The sequence below is a fragment of the Neolamprologus brichardi genome, chromosome 13 (genome assembly GCF_056152115.1).
Source record: "Neolamprologus brichardi isolate AB-2024 chromosome 13, ASM5615211v1, whole genome shotgun sequence".
NCBI lineage: Eukaryota > Metazoa > Chordata > Actinopteri > Cichliformes > Cichlidae > Neolamprologus > Neolamprologus brichardi.
This window is the reverse complement of record NC_142116.1, coordinates 6,489,087-6,506,187: the sequence shown is the minus strand read 5'-3', so window position 1 is coordinate 6,506,187 and position 17,101 is coordinate 6,489,087. Positions and strand designations below refer to the sequence as shown.

The window sequence follows — 17,101 nt, the reverse complement described above, 5'->3', positions numbered from 1 at the left end:
TGGGGAACTAAAGGCAGGAAACTGTTAATGACCTTTCCACCTTTTAGGAATTTCACTTTTTAGAGAGCTTCCTAGTGAAAATCAATGTCAAAGTTTTGTTTTCATAATTGCTGAAAGCCAAATTCTTAATTGAAATTAAAATCTAACTAATGACCCAGCCCTCATTCCTGTGGGCATTTTGATCATTTTAATGAGAAGACTGAAACAACTTGTAAACATCGCCTCTTAAGCTGCAACTGAGCTTTGAAGAGGACATCTAACAGACAGATTTTCAACACAGTAGTGCTTTATAATCATCTTGCTGTGTGCATTTTGTAAAATCTAAAAAACTTTCCTATAAAATCTGAAATTTGTTCCTTCTCTCTTCTGGCCTGCACTGCCAGTCATTTGACCTCCAATTATACAACAGTAAGTCAGTGTGTCTGTGTGAGCCAAAAGCTGGGTCAGTGACACAGAGTTAATGCTGAAAGCACTTAAGCCAAGCACAAGAGTCTGGAGTGAAAGCTAGAGCACCTCTCTAATCAGCTTGTGTGCCAGTCCATGAATGTGTAATGTTTGTTTGTGACTACTGTAATGCCAGGTTATGTATATCTGACAACTTTATGTATTTGTGGATTTTGTTTTTTAATTAAAATGACTTTTATAGACTAAACACACACAAAACAGCTACAGTCTTTAGTGTCTAATTTAAACATTTGTTTTACTAACCTCATTACTTACTGGATCTTGCTGCTATAAAAACTACAGACTGGAGTGTGAATTGGAAAAGCAGAGGATTTTTCCAGTCACTTCTAGACTTCATTATTTCCACTGAACACCTAAAGACGTCAAGCATGAAGATTACTTTGAAGCATTTCCCATTCTGTAAACAGCCTGGGTTGTTTCAAGCCAGAAGCTATTATTTTTCAGAACTCTTCTTAAAAGGATAGCTTTGTGGAGGCAGCAGCAGCTGAGAGCTTAACTGCAGAAACAGACTGAAGGTCAAGTGTGGCCAATTATGAAAGGTCTACCATGGCTGAGAAGAGGGACTAGCTGAGAGCAAGGTACAAGGAATAAAAGTGGGTAGGCTGGATGGATGAAAGTGGAGATCAAAGGCTCCATCATACCCTGAGGAACAGAGGTCAGGTAAGCGTCTTTTAAATCTTACCCCGTGAGAAAGCACAGGAAGCAAAGGGAACAAAATGCTGCTGCTGGCTAACAGCACTGGCCTGCAGATGAAGGGTTAAAGTCTCTGCACAGAGAGTATGGGAAAAAAATGGTAAATAAAACCGTGTTAAAGTTGTCCCAATTTCTGGGAATGACAACTGACAAAATAAAAATAAAATCAAATAAGTGAGAGAAACAAATGAGCCATTTACACACGGGGAATGGTTTGTACTTCCCTTCCTGGGTTTTTTTTTTGTGTTTTTTTTTTAAGTCAACTGGCTCATCTCCAACTGCTTACTTATCACTTCCAATACATTTCTGGGATGCAGGGGGAGTCCACTCATAGCATTATCTCTGGATAAAAAAAAAATGAAAAGGCTTTCTAGGTAAACTGAGTCCTTCTACATCTGACATATCAAGGGGAGAGAAGCAAGTCAAACATTTGAGGTAATCAAAGCCCATAGAAATGGATATGCGTGAATAATTTACAAGATAATTAAGCATTACTGACCTCACCAGTTGGCGCCCAAATTACTACTTGGTTAAACTAATTACTTATATTTTATTATTGTACAAAACCCACACACTGCTGTTTCTGAGATGTTACCGTGTTGCCCGCCACCAGTCAGGGCTGCAGCTCAGAGGGTGTGTCTCTCTTGTTTGTGACAGGAAAGTGCAAACTAGCAAACAGATGACAACCGCATGAACCATAGCTTCAGTACTTTGATAAAAAATGAATGGCTGAAGTCAGGTGTGCCAGAGTAAACTTGCGCACAACAACCCATGATGCACTGTCATATGATGATATCACAACAACACAAAGAGCAAGATGTTATGAGTGAATATGTGTTTCCCACCAAAAGATCCCTGCATATAATCATGGATTAAAAAAAATAAACAGAGAACAAAAGGGTTTCATGAATCACAGTGGTAGTAGGAAACCAATGCAAATAATGATCAACATGAATCTTACTTCCACTCTAAGGGAAAACACAACAAGAGCCTCAGGCAGAGATCAGGCACAGCAGGAATCACGTAGATCATGAATTTGGGAGCAAAATAATTAAGAATGAAACTACCTTTCAGTGGGAGAAGTGAGGTAATAAATCCTTTCTTCCCACACCACCATTCATCAAAAGCCTCAGGGAGTGACTGACACTGTACGAATCACAACCATCACATGCTTAAGAGCGCACACAGCAGAAAACAAGGAGCCCTGGTGAATACATTTCTAAATTTAATGATAGATAAGCAGCCAGGCGACTGTCACAGCGCTGATATTTGTGAGTAATCAATTATTTTGTCTGAGAATCAAACTGAAGAGGGAAAAACGAGAAGAAGTCTTTAAGATAATTTGCTGGCAAATGAAACTGCTTATGTTTTAATTTCTCTCATATTATAATTCAAAGAGCAGCTTAAAAATGTTAACTCTCCAACACATCTCTCCCCCTTTTAAATAAAATGCCTTTATTCTCATGGCACATTCATTAATTCACCCATTTTCTTAGCCACTTATCCAAAGCAGGGTCACTGGGGGCTGAACCGATCCCAGCATGGCCATGTTTTCTAATAGGTTTCAGGATATAAGCTTCAGTCAGAGTTAAACAGGCGGAAAATGTAATTTTCCCGATATAGCATTAAATTAATATTATCATTATTATGAGATTTATAACAAACTGAATTTGCCTCTCTATAGTTTAATGTATCTCAACATATAACACGCAGTAACAAAAAAAAAAAAAAAGACATGTTTGGGTACACATAAATTTATGACTGGATTTCTGCACACTTTGATATTTATGTGCAGGAGGCCATTTCTGAATGCTGGACTAATTTTTTTTAAATCAGAGCTTAATGTGACTGCATTTGGAAAAGTGGTTATAAGTGGTTATAAAAGTGGTTATTCATCACTCAGTGTAAGTAGCCATACACTGAGCAGGTAAAACATCATGAACACCTGCCTAATATTGCATTGTTCCACCTTTTATTGAGAGCTGGGGAATTTGGAGGCAAGTCAACACGTCAAACTCCTTGTTGTGCTCCTCAAACCACTCCTGAACCATTTTGCTTTGTGGCATCATGGACACAGCCACAGCCATCATAGAATACCGTTTCCATGAGACGATGTAAACGGTCTGCAACAATGCTTAGGTACATGTCAAAGTAACAAGCACATGGCAGGATGGCAGGGCCCGAGGTGTCCCTACAGAACATTGCCAAGAGCGTCACAATGCCTCCACCAGCATCGCATGCCAGGTTTTCCGGAGGTAAGCGACAGACACATAAACACATAACCTTGACCATCCATGTGATGCAAAAGAAAGCATAATCCATCAGACCAAGCCAGCTTCTGCCATTGCTCCGTGGTCCAGTTCTAATGCTCACGTTGTCACTGTTGCCACTTTCAGCTTTCCAACAGCTTGTCTGTTGTATCCAACCACACAGGTCAGCCTTCGTTCCCCATGTGCACCAAATGAATCTTGTGACCCAATATTGTTGAAACTGTTCAGCTGACATCGATTCACTTATGTTAACTAATTGTGGTAAAGCTAAATCATTCACCATTGCATGTCAAAATGTAAATGTAGCTTTATGCTGAAGGTGACAAACTTTCAATAGGTGTGTTTCTCTTTTACCCACAGACTATTGAGTTTGGTGTGTTTGACTGCACATTAACCTCCTCTGCTGCACCACCCTGGCTGTAATGCCATTGGTCATTGGCAACCCCACAGGGTGCTATGATTAGACAATGAAGCAAATCATCCAAAGAGACCCAGAGGGGGAAAAAAAACTTTGTACTGCAAGAGAGGATCCTAAATTCCACCTATGTCAACTATAATTTCCAAAACCGCGTTTTAAAACTGTACGAACTGTACAGTTCCAGACACACACAGTATGAATCAGCCTGCAGATGCTGCAGCAGTGCTCTGCAGGCTGATAAATGATGAGCAGTCTTCAGGGCTGTGTGTTTTTTTCTGGCTGACAGCAGCGAAGTGAAACACACCAGCAGAGTTTTCATCACATTTTACACCCCATTGACTACTTCACAACCCTGCAATGTTTCATGTCTATTGGTGTGTGTAGGAGAAGCGTGTAAATGCCCTGTTTTTGTCTCATGATTGCAGCACAGAACAACAACACTTGGGTGAATTCTACTGCAAAGCAAGCCTCCCCCCCTCAAAAAAAAAAAAAAAAAAAAAAAAGCAACTGAGGTGCGACAGACGAAGGAAGATGAAGTAATCGGGAGAGGAAAGAATAAATGGAGAGAAAAGCAGTCATTTCACTGTGAAAGCTAACCCAGAAGACCTCAGTGAGCTTGGGGCAAGAAAATAGAAGAATCAGAATTAGAAAAAGAGGCGATAAACTTCAATAATAAAAAGCTCAAGCACTAAACATAAAAATTGCTTTACATTTGTTATAGTTTTACATTTTACTTGTGTGTTTCTAAATAAACAAGCATGGATCGTAAAACTGAAACAAAAACAAAGGGGATGTTTGCAATTAAGTAAATTCAATCCAGGGACAGAGTTATTTTCCCCAAAACCTCAAACATAATGACAATCCAGATTTTATGGTTTCATCCAAAATTCCCGGACAAGAGAAATGACAGCTCTCTACTACAACCTGGCAATAAAAACCCTCTACTGGTGCCAAAGTTATACTCAGGAATCTGTCAAGGCCTTCAGATTTAAAGAGAATGAAGAGCCACGTCAGACAAGTTGGCAAGAAGAGGTTTCTCTGGCAGAGAAATGAGATGGACGCTTGCCATAATGCACACACGCTCAGCAGAAGACAACATGTCACAGCCTAACGCACGCTGGTCATTTCCACGGTTGGCCATTAGTCAACTGTCAGCCAGATGCTTCAACTGTGGAATTCATTTCTATACTTCACGCATTTCACAACACACAAGTACATAATAACTGTGTTAAGAACACCACTTCCACTGCATTTCATGCTTACAAAGACACTTCAAATTTAAATTTCTTTTCAGTGCCCTCTACCACAAACTGATTCGAACAATAAGAGCCTGATTAATGTATAATAATTGTTATTATAATAAAGCATGAACCAAAGGAAAATCCTGAGCACTGGAATAACATTATTGCTTTAACCAGTTTTGTAACCTGTGACCATCCACTTATTAAAAGTGATTTTAAAAAGTGACGTATTTGAGTTTGTGGCTAACACACAGTCAAAGTCAGTTTGCAGATCCCTCAACAACAACAACACCACCAAAAAAAGGCTTTGAAAATCTCCACATGCTTTCTTCATCTTGTCATCCAAAGCCCTACCTGAAAAACCACCAACCTGTCAAGCTGTACCAGTTTCTACTGCCTACTTCAGTGACACCGAATTACTGAATTTGATAACTACAAAACATTTTATCACTATTCAGACATTCATGAGACACTTTACGCTGCTGCATCAAGGAAGTGAAGAAAAAGTTATAAGTAGAGCATTTTGTGCTCTAGGATCCAAACAGCAAGCAATGGATGTTAACCAGCTATATAATGTGTCGCAATCGGCCCAGTGGCTGATATAAAGTTAATAGGGAATTTATGCACACACCCATCACTTCTGCTTAAAAATTGTCAACAATAACCAGAAAAAAAACAAAGATTTCTGTCGAATAAAGGTATCTCGTGTTCAGCAATGTCTTGACTGTCTATTCATGCTTGCATAGTCATCTCCACCAAATGCCCACTGAAAGCCAGAAAAACAAAGAATCTATAAAGTGCTTTCTATGATAAATTCTTCTGCTGCTTGGATCTGCAGCAGGACCCCTTGTCTCCCCAAAGCAGATGGGAAAATTCACTTGTCTCTGTGTTTACCTGTTAAGAGTGTCTGTGTGTGTTCAAAATGTCTAAATTCCTATAAAAGTGTGGACGTATGCCTTCAGGGTATGTGTGCAGTCTTTGATTGATATGAAGCTTCTTCCTCAGAACTGAACATTCCCTGTTATGTCACGTGGGTGTGAGGGAAGAAGTGATGATTAGCCATGCTTGCATGAGCAAGACAGACCAACCATGTAATCAATAATGTCTCTGTGCTGATTGCAGTGTGCAACTCCCACGTCTTCTGCGTGGGTCTGCAAGACCTACTGTACTCATTCAGGTAATACGTCGTATATTTAGGGTCTGAAATAACACAAACTCGCTGATTAAAAGCTTAAATTTACAGCCAATATGATACCAAGTTTTCTGATAGAAAAGCTGTTAATCTCAGTGGTTTAGAAAAGCACACAGAGGGGCAAATTAATGTCACACTCAATTAATGTGAGATTAACTGTGAGAAAGTGAGAGAGACTGTACAACCTATAATATAGTATAAGGCAAATAATGATCTAACCCACCCAGGTCACATCACCTGATCAGTGAGCGTGTGAAAGTCTCCAAGCTACTCTCTGTTGTCACCAGGAGATTACCAAAATTATAGATTATCAGCCGTCAGAGAAATGTCCCAAGCACATATAAGCCTCCAAAAGGCCACAAAACATCTACATTCATAAATAATCACAGACAAAAGCACACAAAAAAACATGTTAAAAAACATTCTCTAAAAGAATTATAAAAGTTACAAACTTCCTGCCACTTATTACGCATCATAATTACCTGCTTTGAATGAAAAGCAAGTGATACTAATGTAAATATTTCACCTAAAGACAGAACAGTCTTCCTGCAAGACTGAATGGTGTCTCATTTCCCTGGCAAAGAAAAACAGTGTATTCATTAAATTTTAAAATGGTTCGTCAGCATTGATCCTGCAGTCTGAAACGGCTGTGTGAGTGATGTTCTAACTTCCTGAGCTGCAGAAATCAATCAGATAGAGCAACAAGGGCACAGATAAAGGCTTGAAATCACTTTAAAAAAAAATATAACAACAGGAAAGAAAACTCCATCCATCACATTTCTGCTTACATTAGCATGATGAAAAATTAAATGAATCTTCAGCCAACTTTCCCACACAGGAAATGATCCAAAAGTGTAAAATGATTGATGTGGTTGGGTTTAACAGGTAGATAGAACACTTTTTCACAGGCTGTATCACCAATTCACCTGACAAAAGCGGACGACAAATTCGGGCTGTGTAATAGATTGATGCTTTAGAACTTACCAACATGATTTCAGAAGACATTTAGAATTTATATCCCTTTCTCAATGTACCTAAAAAGCTCACTTTCCATATTCTCCTTCAGCAAGAAAGGAGACAACACCTGTCCAACAATCAGGAATAGCTCATTGAAGGCATTTGTGAACCAAATACTAAAACTACATGTAAGAGTCGACAGTTTGCAAATCTGCAGGATTTGGGAGCCACAGTAAGAAAGAAGCTACCCCGACTCTCACAAAAAATCTGTCTTTCACAGAAAACAGATATTTCTCTTCTCTGCATTTTAACATGTTACTCTGGATGCAAACTAATATGCTAAATAACCAAAGTCAGAATATAAACTTTATAAAAATTCAAGGCAGCAATACTTGAACTCCTCCCATGTTATTAAAGGTTAAATTACTGTTTCTGTCAATGCAGTCTGGTGAGGCATTATGGCTTTACTTCCTTCCCCCATCTGATGGTGGGTAAACCAGTAAAAATAATAAAATGTTCAGTGTGCAAATAAACAGATTATATCTTTACACAGCTAAAGCTGTTTTTAAGCCGACTGTGACCTCACCTGCTGCCTTTGTAGAGGGAAAAAAGCAGACATATCAGCATGACTAGTTGAGTGGATGATTAAAACACGTGACAAGAGAATCAATATCCTCAGATGCCCTAAACTCTTACACAATTCTCAAAATATGAAAACATAATAATACATGAAATTAGTGAATAAGACACTAAAATTTAAGCATATGAGTTTATTTAAGTTTATACTGTTTTTCCAACCTATTTAAGAAGATTTTTACTGCAAGATCTGGGTAGCAGAGACTGAGCTCCACAAACTAATCTGACCTTAAGTACATTTCAACCACATTTAAATGATATTATGACTATTAATTCTTTCAAATGGATCCTATATACACACATACAAATTTTAAATGGAACTCCATTACATTACACTTAGTTTTGACAAATTTCTGAATGCTGCCTAACTTTTAGTTTTCTTTTCCCCACCTGTTTAACTGGGGTTTTGGCACCTCAGTATCAATCAGTGTTAGAACTGATATGGCCTAAAATCCATATCACGGTATAATTTGAAGCATGTGCGGTAACAATATATATCACGATATATTCTTTTCTTCTATATAACGTATTTTACACACTATAAGGCACACTTAAAATCCTTTAATTTTCTCAAAGAAAACAAAGAGAGAATTCAGCATTAATGAATCAATGGTATGGAAGTGGAGGAAGCGCAGTTTTTGGCTTTCCCTACATTCCAAAAGTGCTTCGTGTCTTTGCTATTACTGTCGCCCGGCATAATTTGCAGATGATATTGTTTGCAGCCGCTGCAATGCTTTCGACCAAATCAGTGTGAATAAAAACAGCAACAAAAATGGTAGCTGAATAGGCAGACCCCACCCTCATCAACTTTTGATGCAAACCTTTCATTTTGTTCTACAAGCAGGCCTGAAATATGACAGAAACCGCACAGTTCAGAAAATACAGTCAAAGGTTACTCCTAGGCTTTCAAGGGCAACTAATAAATTATTCACAGAGACCATCCCTATATCACACATCCACATTCTTCCTATTTGCTTTTTGGTTCATATCACTGGTGTTTACTGATATTTTAATAAACAAAAAATGTGGTTTATGCCTGAAGAAATTAAACTCCACTCAAAGAGAAACAGAAATTTAAAAATAAAGAAATAAATCAGACAATAGAAGTACACTCATTTACATAAAAACTTGTCACAATGAAAAATGTGTACAAACTTTCAGTTAAAACATGTATTCTGGATAAAATTTGAAGATTATTCAAGCTCAACCAAAGATCATGTGGCAAGAAGCAGCAAGCAGCCTGAGGCAAAGGAGTTCAACATGAAGCAAAACACATCCTTGAAGTGACTATTTGAAGTCCAGTTATCAAGATCGTAGAGATTACTCTACTGAGCCTTTGAATATTTGAAATGCTTTTATATTTCACACTAAGCACAAATCACCCACACGTGTACATACAGGCACATGCAGGAGTACTGACACAAAGTAAGCATTCAGCCTTTTTCTTCCTGTTATTGATTACGAAAATTAAAAAGAACTATGGGCTTCTTTTTGGTTCAGTTGGTTTTTGGCTTTGTTTTTTTATTTTGTTTTTTTAAGACTTTATGAACCATTTGAGCTCTAGGGGCTGCTTCTAATGTAATTGAAACACCCCACTACAGCCCTGATGTGACTGCTCACCTGATACATTTAAAAGGGTTTTTCTGGCCACAGCTGTAAGAATGACTGATACACTAATTTGACAAAAACTGGTGCATCTGACACACAATAACGTTTCATATGCCTATATACAAATACAAGAAAGAAACTGGTTGAAAACTGTTTAAGCAGTTTGGTTACAAATTGTGTCTACAATTGTGACTGCTGTAACACAGGAATTTGGGTTCAACTTATCTTCACAGCTTTGAGCAAAATGCAAACGCACTTGATCTCTAAGGATCAATAAATCACTGCAGTGCTGATTACCTATAGATAAGAACTGTATTATATAACAACAAATGGCTCTGTATACACATTTCTGGCATTTCATAACATGAAAGCGCCTCTCAAGACTGCAAAACAAAGTGTACTACTGACACTGAGCTGAGCCCACCCACCCTTTGCTCTGGGAAGAGAGGTACATTTTTGTCATTCCTTTCTCCAACACGTTAACATCTGTCCCAGGTCGAAGCTCTGTGGGGCTGTGTTAGTCACGCCTACGGCACGCTACTTGAGAATCTGTGTCTGCAGGCTACATCTTTACCTTACAAGCCCAAGCTTTTCCCTCGTTACAGGACACACAGCTGCAGGCATAACTGTAGCACGTATCTACCTATCTCTCCACTTCATCTCCACATCTAAAAGCACAGCTCGTCCGCCTCTTTCATGAATTCAAATATTTCTGGCATACAACCACAAGATGAGCCGCTAAACTAAAACTAAACAATATTAACCGATTAAAAACACTGCATGTATGTTACTATTGCAGAGTATGTAAGTGTGCAGATCATTTTTGTCATATTTCTAACAGCGTTCACATCTGACTAAAAGAAGCAGGGATGAGATTCATGTCACTTAAGGGTATGGATGTCTTAGTATGGTTTTAAAGCCAGGAGGGCAAGGACCTGCCTGCAATACAGTCTAATTATTAATTCAATACCAGCATTCTTGCTGTGGTGATGCCAGTATGATTACACACAAGTGAAAATGTACATATCTAAGTGTATAAACAAAAAACAAGTCCTATAAGCCAGGAGTTGTGAAAGACACGCCTCAAAAGGCACCCTTTAAAACCTGACACACAACAGAAAGTATTACTTCTGGTTAAATTATTCTTCTCATGTAATGACTGATCTATTAAGAACATTGATGGTACATAGAATGAGATGTCTATTGCCTTTACATGTAAATGTATAAATTTACACTACCGATTAGTATCATTTTTAAATCTTTACTGTTCAAACATTATTTTCACTCCTGTGCAGTAAAGCTGGCAACTTCACAAAAGGAAAAGCAGTGCATTTAATTTTAAGAAACTGGCATTTAAAACACCTAATACTGGAGTCCAGACTAAATCTCAACTTATCCTGTTTCTCTCTCAAATGGGAGTAAACACTTTATTTCTGCTACTTTTTAAAAAAAAAAAAAAACTTTATCAGAGTACGATGATCTGCTACTTAATAACGCCTCTGACAAGCAGCTACATGTTTTATCAATCGCTGTGTCGGCTGATCATGTACATTACTGTTCTCTGTATGTCTGCAGACTTTCCTAGCTATTTGCTTGGTTTTCTGCTTGGACTGGTTCCCTCTCATCTCTGTACATACATGTGTAAAAACCATAATCAAGAGTTTAAGTCACTTTTAAACTGTCACTTTTAAAGGCTGCAGTCTCCTGTTGATCAATGTGACTTCATGTAAACTTAATCTGACACACAACCTTTTTAGGTTGTGTGTCTGGAGTTCATCAACTTACACTGTTTTTGAGTTGTATTTATGTGACTGTTTACATTAACCATTAGATTTTTCCTGTGAATGAGACTTAACTGGTTATATTAATAATTTGTATATATGGTGAGTTTGGAGGTCAAGCTGAGATTCCCAAAAGCATCCCTAGAGCTGCTAGTGGTTTGCTCAAGAATATCAACAGGGGAAGGAGCGGAGGAAGAGAAGGGGAGTGAAGCCAGCACATCTGGTTGAAGTGAAATCTCTCTACTGCACCAAATCCACATCGATACACAAGAAAAAAAGAAACATTTCAAAAGCCAGCCGGGCTCCTCCCTGCATACAGACATGCCTGTACACCAAGGAGACTGTGAGTGTATGTGTGTGTGAATTATGGCCACCAGGAACAAGCTCGGCATTCCAAAACACACACACACACGCACGCACACACACACAGAGTTTTCACTAGGCTTCAATGACAGCAATGTGGTCGCTAAAAACTCACCATTTCTTAGTGCATTCCACCATTAGTTCCTGATAGGAAGCCACGAACTGGAATTTAGACGCATGCTTCCCCACACGTTGCAGTCTCTTCCACACCGAGGCCATGTTTCTTTGGGACGCGGGGTAGTTTCTGCGTGCCTATCCCGTCCTGGACTTCCTTCTTTGGGCTTCCCTTCGCACGACTTCACGCTTGTGTTTATCTGAGCATATCCAACCCGCATAGACACATAGTTAATGTTTTACCGGAAGCACTTTTAAAAAATAATAACAAGAACGACACTAAGAAGAAGAAGAAGAAGAAGATGATAAGGACCGTCTTTAAAAACTGGCGGATAAATCCAAACGTAAGGAGGTGAAATCTCTGCAGCAGGAGACTAGGCTTGATTTGTAGAAACGCATGATGCTAAGGAGAAAAGCACTCCACAATTTCGAAAGGCGTGATGAGTAATCCACTGGGTATAAATATCATTTTTCCATCTGCTGACCTTCCTGCAAAAGAAAGGGGGGAAAAGACACAGTCGGTAGAGAAACACAGAAAAGCCCGGAGTATCTTTGACTTTGTCACAAACCCACTAAACGTTATAGAGATGCAATTTACGTAAAGCAGCTGCTCCGTTATCACTGGCTTAAGCTCTGCAGATGTTACAACAAGACAGTTTATCTGCAGAGCACTTTGTTCATGTATGAGAATGCAGCAGCACTTAATGCTGCCAACACGGCGTGTCGGAGGGGGGGGGCTATTTGCTAGCATGTTTGATAATAAAATTTGAATTTCTGCAATGAAATAATGAAAGAGAAGCACTGACATCACATTAAAACAAGCTCTTTCAACCACACAGTTAACAAAAGCTGCAACAACATGCACCACCTGAAAGTGAGACCCCGCTAAAACACGTTTTAAACACGGACAAATTAGTGGAATTCCTCGGGAATCCAGGGAGTAGTCTGCGCCGCTGTCCGCCGCTAACCGGGGTGATTCAGCTTCCAGGCTAATGACTTTCCATGTGAAACTCCTGAGGCTGTGTGACACTCACCTTACTGCAGCACCCAGCACATAATGTGTTATCAGCAGAGATGGCGAACTGTCTTAAAAAGAGAACCAAGAAAACAGACGCGTGAGTGTAGCCTGCTTGCTGGCTAATTGCCGCTTTCTCTATGCTGCAGCAACACCAGTCATACAGCTAGCTAGCCCTGCTAGCGACCACGGCTAGTCATCACAACACGGCACGAGCGGAAACCGTTGCCTGGCACTCTGCTCCTCAGGTAAGCGCAACCCCCGGAACTCAAAAACCGGCGTTTATTCACGGCTGTCCCGCAGCTAAACTGACGCAAAGTGAACCGATCCCTGGCAGGGATCCCCTCAGTTAAGTAGTCCGATAGTTACTGATACTTTGACTGATCTGTTTATCTGAAAAAGTGCATAAAGTTAGGCGAGGTCCTAAAAGGTTTCCGTTAGAGGAAGCTGCATTTTCAGGATAACTGAAAGAACAAGGATAACTCTTCAATGAGTCTATTAATCAATCATTATTACAAGCCAAGGAGACTAAATTATAATAGGAATAAATAAACATATTATTATTATTATTATTATTATTATTATTATTATTATTATTATTATAATATAAAAAGTTCACTTGGCTGTAAGTCTTTTTTAGTGCAAAAGCTGATCTGATTTTCAGGTAAACAAGAAAAGGGATACTGAACTGCCATCAACAACACTATACCGGTCAGTTTACATACTGGAAAAGGAGTAGGTCGAAGAGTAAACTTATGTAATCCTGCCTCTAAACTGTATTGACTGAAAATAAATTGAAATTCAAAACAAATAAGTTTAAAAGATAAGAAAATTACAGACAAATAAAATCAAAACAAGACAAAAACAAATATAGAATAAGGGTTAAAAATACAGTTATACCCACAATATTTCTTCAGTAATATTTTAATGATATCATTATAAGCTATTCCTCAAACTTACTTATCAAGTTTTTGCGCAAGATGTGTTTTATTTTGAAGGTTGATGCCCCTACATCCTGTCTTGGTTCAGGCTGACTTCACTGATCCTCTCCTCTCCATCATTTGCTCTGCCGCTTGGATGACTGAAGGCTGGAGAAACGCCTCCAGACATCAGCCATTGGTGGCATTTTTGTGCCTGTTTACTCATTCATGAGGCATTTCTAGGTTGTTGTTCTTGCTGTTGTTATTGCCCCTGTTAAATCCTACATCCATCAAACACATCCCTTAATCCTTCATAGGATGGGTTTGCTGCTGCTGTCCCTAGACCTCCTCAAGTCACCATCAAGCATCTGGCAAGTCAAATATCTGCCGTTTTCCAAACGATGTGGCATTTAAATGCAGTATACAGTAACACATTCCTCCTTTTTAGTGGGTTTCAGCAATACACATAAAAAATAGCTTTTTGCAAAGTGGGGAAACAAGTATTTTGTCCCTGTATGTAATAAGTAACATTAAAAACATGTAGTCTACATATATGCATCTTTTGTCTGTATGTATTTTTTTTTTTTTTTTTTGGGGGGGGGGGGGGGGGGGGCTGTTCTCATTATACAAAGATCATGATAATTAACATGATCATGTTGCAACAGGTTAGTCTCTTATATGCTGCTGGGATTATTACTAGATTAGATTATTTCTAATCTGAAATATCCTGAACAAAAACTGGGAGCTGGTTCCACAGGACAGGAGCCTGATGGCTCTGCCTCCCATCTACTTTTCCAAACTCTAGCAACCACAAAAAAGCCTGCAGTCTGAGAGCAAAGTGCTCTATTGGAATATTATAGTACAATGAATTCTTTAAGTTAAGTTATGATGTAGGATTTTTAATTCAGTGGGGAAGCCAATATTAGTTGATAAATTACAGTTTTTGTATCTACAATATACAAGAAAACAGAGCAGAAACAGAAATCAGCTTAAAAAAGACACAAATAGGGTGCAGCTACGTTAAAACCACACTACTTTGTACTACATTGTACAAAAAAGATCCCATTAACGTTCTCATCCAACATCAGTGGTGGTGGGTAGCACCAGAGGGAGCAGTCGTATTTCCCCTCCCCTTGTGGACACATCCCTGCTTGAAAGCCTGGATCTACAGCAGAGCTTCACCCTCAGGTTTGTACTAATGAAGATGAGACCTCCATTTTCTGGAGGAGGAGGAGTTGTCTTTCACATGTTAAGAGGAAATAAAACACCCACTGCCCATCAGAAATCAGTAAACCCTCATCTACACACACACATGCACACCATTGCACATGCTTCACACACCCATGTTAACCACAGGCCTGTAAATGCAGAGCAGGAGAAGCAGAAAAAAGGAGGCCAGCACTGCTGAGGGAAATCCAATATGAGGCAGATTAAATAAATCTCAGAAAAGATATGGGTATAATAACAGGAAATTGATATCTTATCCTTTTAGATGTTGCTCCGGGTTATGAGACACATGTAGGATGGTGGTGCTCTTTATTTTTCTATTTTTCTCTCTGGAGCTGGTTGAATAGTAAAAGTTTGACTCCATACGTAATAGATAAAAAGCTAGTGTAACTGTATTTGTGTTAAACGGTTTATTGATAAATATGCATCAAAGAGACAGTTGATTTTCTTACACTTAACCAACGACCTAACTGCATGCCTGTGTTCAGTTTGTAGAAGGAAGCTAGATTACTCAGAGAGAACCCACGCTTACATAGGAAAACATGCGAACTCCACACAGAAAGGCACCAACAAGCTGGTCGCGTTGAAACCAACAACTTCTTGCCGAGTGCCGATGATGCTGCAGTTTTTAGTGGACCTTCATTTTTCAGCTCGTAAAACCTGAAAAATAATTTTTCCTGCGACAACACATTACTCAACCTCTAAATACCTGTTTATGATAATATGCAGGATTGTTTAAAACTCTGAGCACAACAACTGTTTTCTAATTTTGGAAATATAAGCCTCTCTGGATTAGGCTATGATACAGTATGTTATAAAGCATCACAGTCCCAATGGTTTTCTTTAGTTTCCTGTTAATCCTATAATTATTTTCTCTGTGCCTATCATGTTCTTTAGTGATATTCTGTGTATTTTCCTACTCACTTTACCTGAATTTGATGGAAAATGTCTTGCGGTCGAGGCAGAATGATGTGCAGAAAATCCGATTCTGTTTACTCTAGCCTCTTTAATAACATGCCAGTGGATTATGCCTGCTGTGCTGAAATGACAACATCCTACTTAAATCTTAAGCGTCCAGTTTAAAACGTTTATTTATTAGCAACTGGGGAATTCAGGGTCTTAGCACAGGAGACAACTTGTGTCAGAAAGGAGAAGGAGGTTGATCCACGTTGCTGGCAAGTTCTGAAGCGTCTAATGTTTGAACTGAATTGGTCTGAAATGGGAGTGACTGGCCAGATTTTTCCAGGAGGCAAAAGACGATGGAGGGCAGACATGCAGCTGAATGATTTGGTGGGGACAGACCATCTCAGAATGAGCCTACAAGAATAAGAGCAAATAAATCAAACAGAGAGACGGTGACATTAGCAGAGGCACAGTGATCATCAGAAAGCCTGCTTAGGACAACTAAAAGAGAACAAGCTTGAAGGAAGAAGGAAGCTTAAGTTGGCCCTTAAGTACTAGCTATATAACTACAATTTTTTTTACAGTTAAAAAAAAGTAAAACAATTTTTTGTCCACTTAGACATTTTATCTATTGTAAAGGTGGTTTCTTAAAAAACTGTTTTTGTAATACAATCATAGTTCACAGTTCACACGTGCGTTTAAAAATATCTGCAGGTTATGGCAGGAAATAGAAAACGCAACATTAACTGCTTTTTTTTTTTTTTTTTGTAAGACTGTGCGTCACTTTGAACTGTGGAATGATTTGATCTCTTTTCCTTTCATAAAGGATGGTTCAGTGGATCCTCTGGTAAAGTAGGTCATAAAAGATGTACTGCACCTTTCCTTAGTGTTTGGAGGATTCAGCCTGCTACAGACCAGCAGATACCTCCAGGTCACTTCTCTCAGTAGAAAACAGATCCCTCGTGTGTTTTGTTCTGTTTTTATGTCCTGCTTTACTTTACTTTTGCCTTTTCAGCTGTGGTGGATGTTTCTTGTCTTCTGTCTTCCTCCTTGTCGTTAGATAGTATATTATTAGTTTGTTTTCCTATTTTTGTTGTTCGTTTGGTGATCTTAAATTGAGCTTACCTTTTGCTGTAATCTTGACATAAAAGCCTTCGCGTCTTTTCCCATCACGATGCAAAACAGTATTTTGGCTCAGCTTTCATTCAGTCAAGAATTTGCTAACTGAGAACAATGTGGGGTTTAGGGTCACAGTCGATTTGACAGCAGGGCGTCTGCTGATCCTGCTGCTCTGTGTC

At 38.9% G+C, this 17,101-nt stretch overlaps 1 protein-coding gene across 4 annotated transcripts in view; it reads right to left on the bottom strand.

Annotated features, from left to right (window-relative positions):
- ehbp1 (EH domain binding protein 1) overlaps nt 1-13,167 on the bottom strand; it is a 157,100-nt gene extending 143,933 nt beyond the window's left edge. For 3 of the 4 annotated variants that reach the window (XM_035904844.2, XM_087850042.1, XM_087850041.1), the window contains exons 1-2: nt 12,773-13,167; nt 11,740-12,227 (exon numbers count right to left, since the gene is read on the bottom strand). In XM_035904844.2, the coding sequence (XP_035760737.2) occupies nt 11,740-11,843 (104 nt within the window). In that variant the 5' untranslated portion in view covers nt 11,844-12,227; nt 12,773-13,167. The remainder of the gene's footprint in view (nt 1-11,739; nt 12,228-12,772) is intronic. The other variant, XM_087850040.1, reaches the window with a different exon arrangement.
- Nucleotides 13,168-17,101: the final 3,934 nt, after the last annotated feature.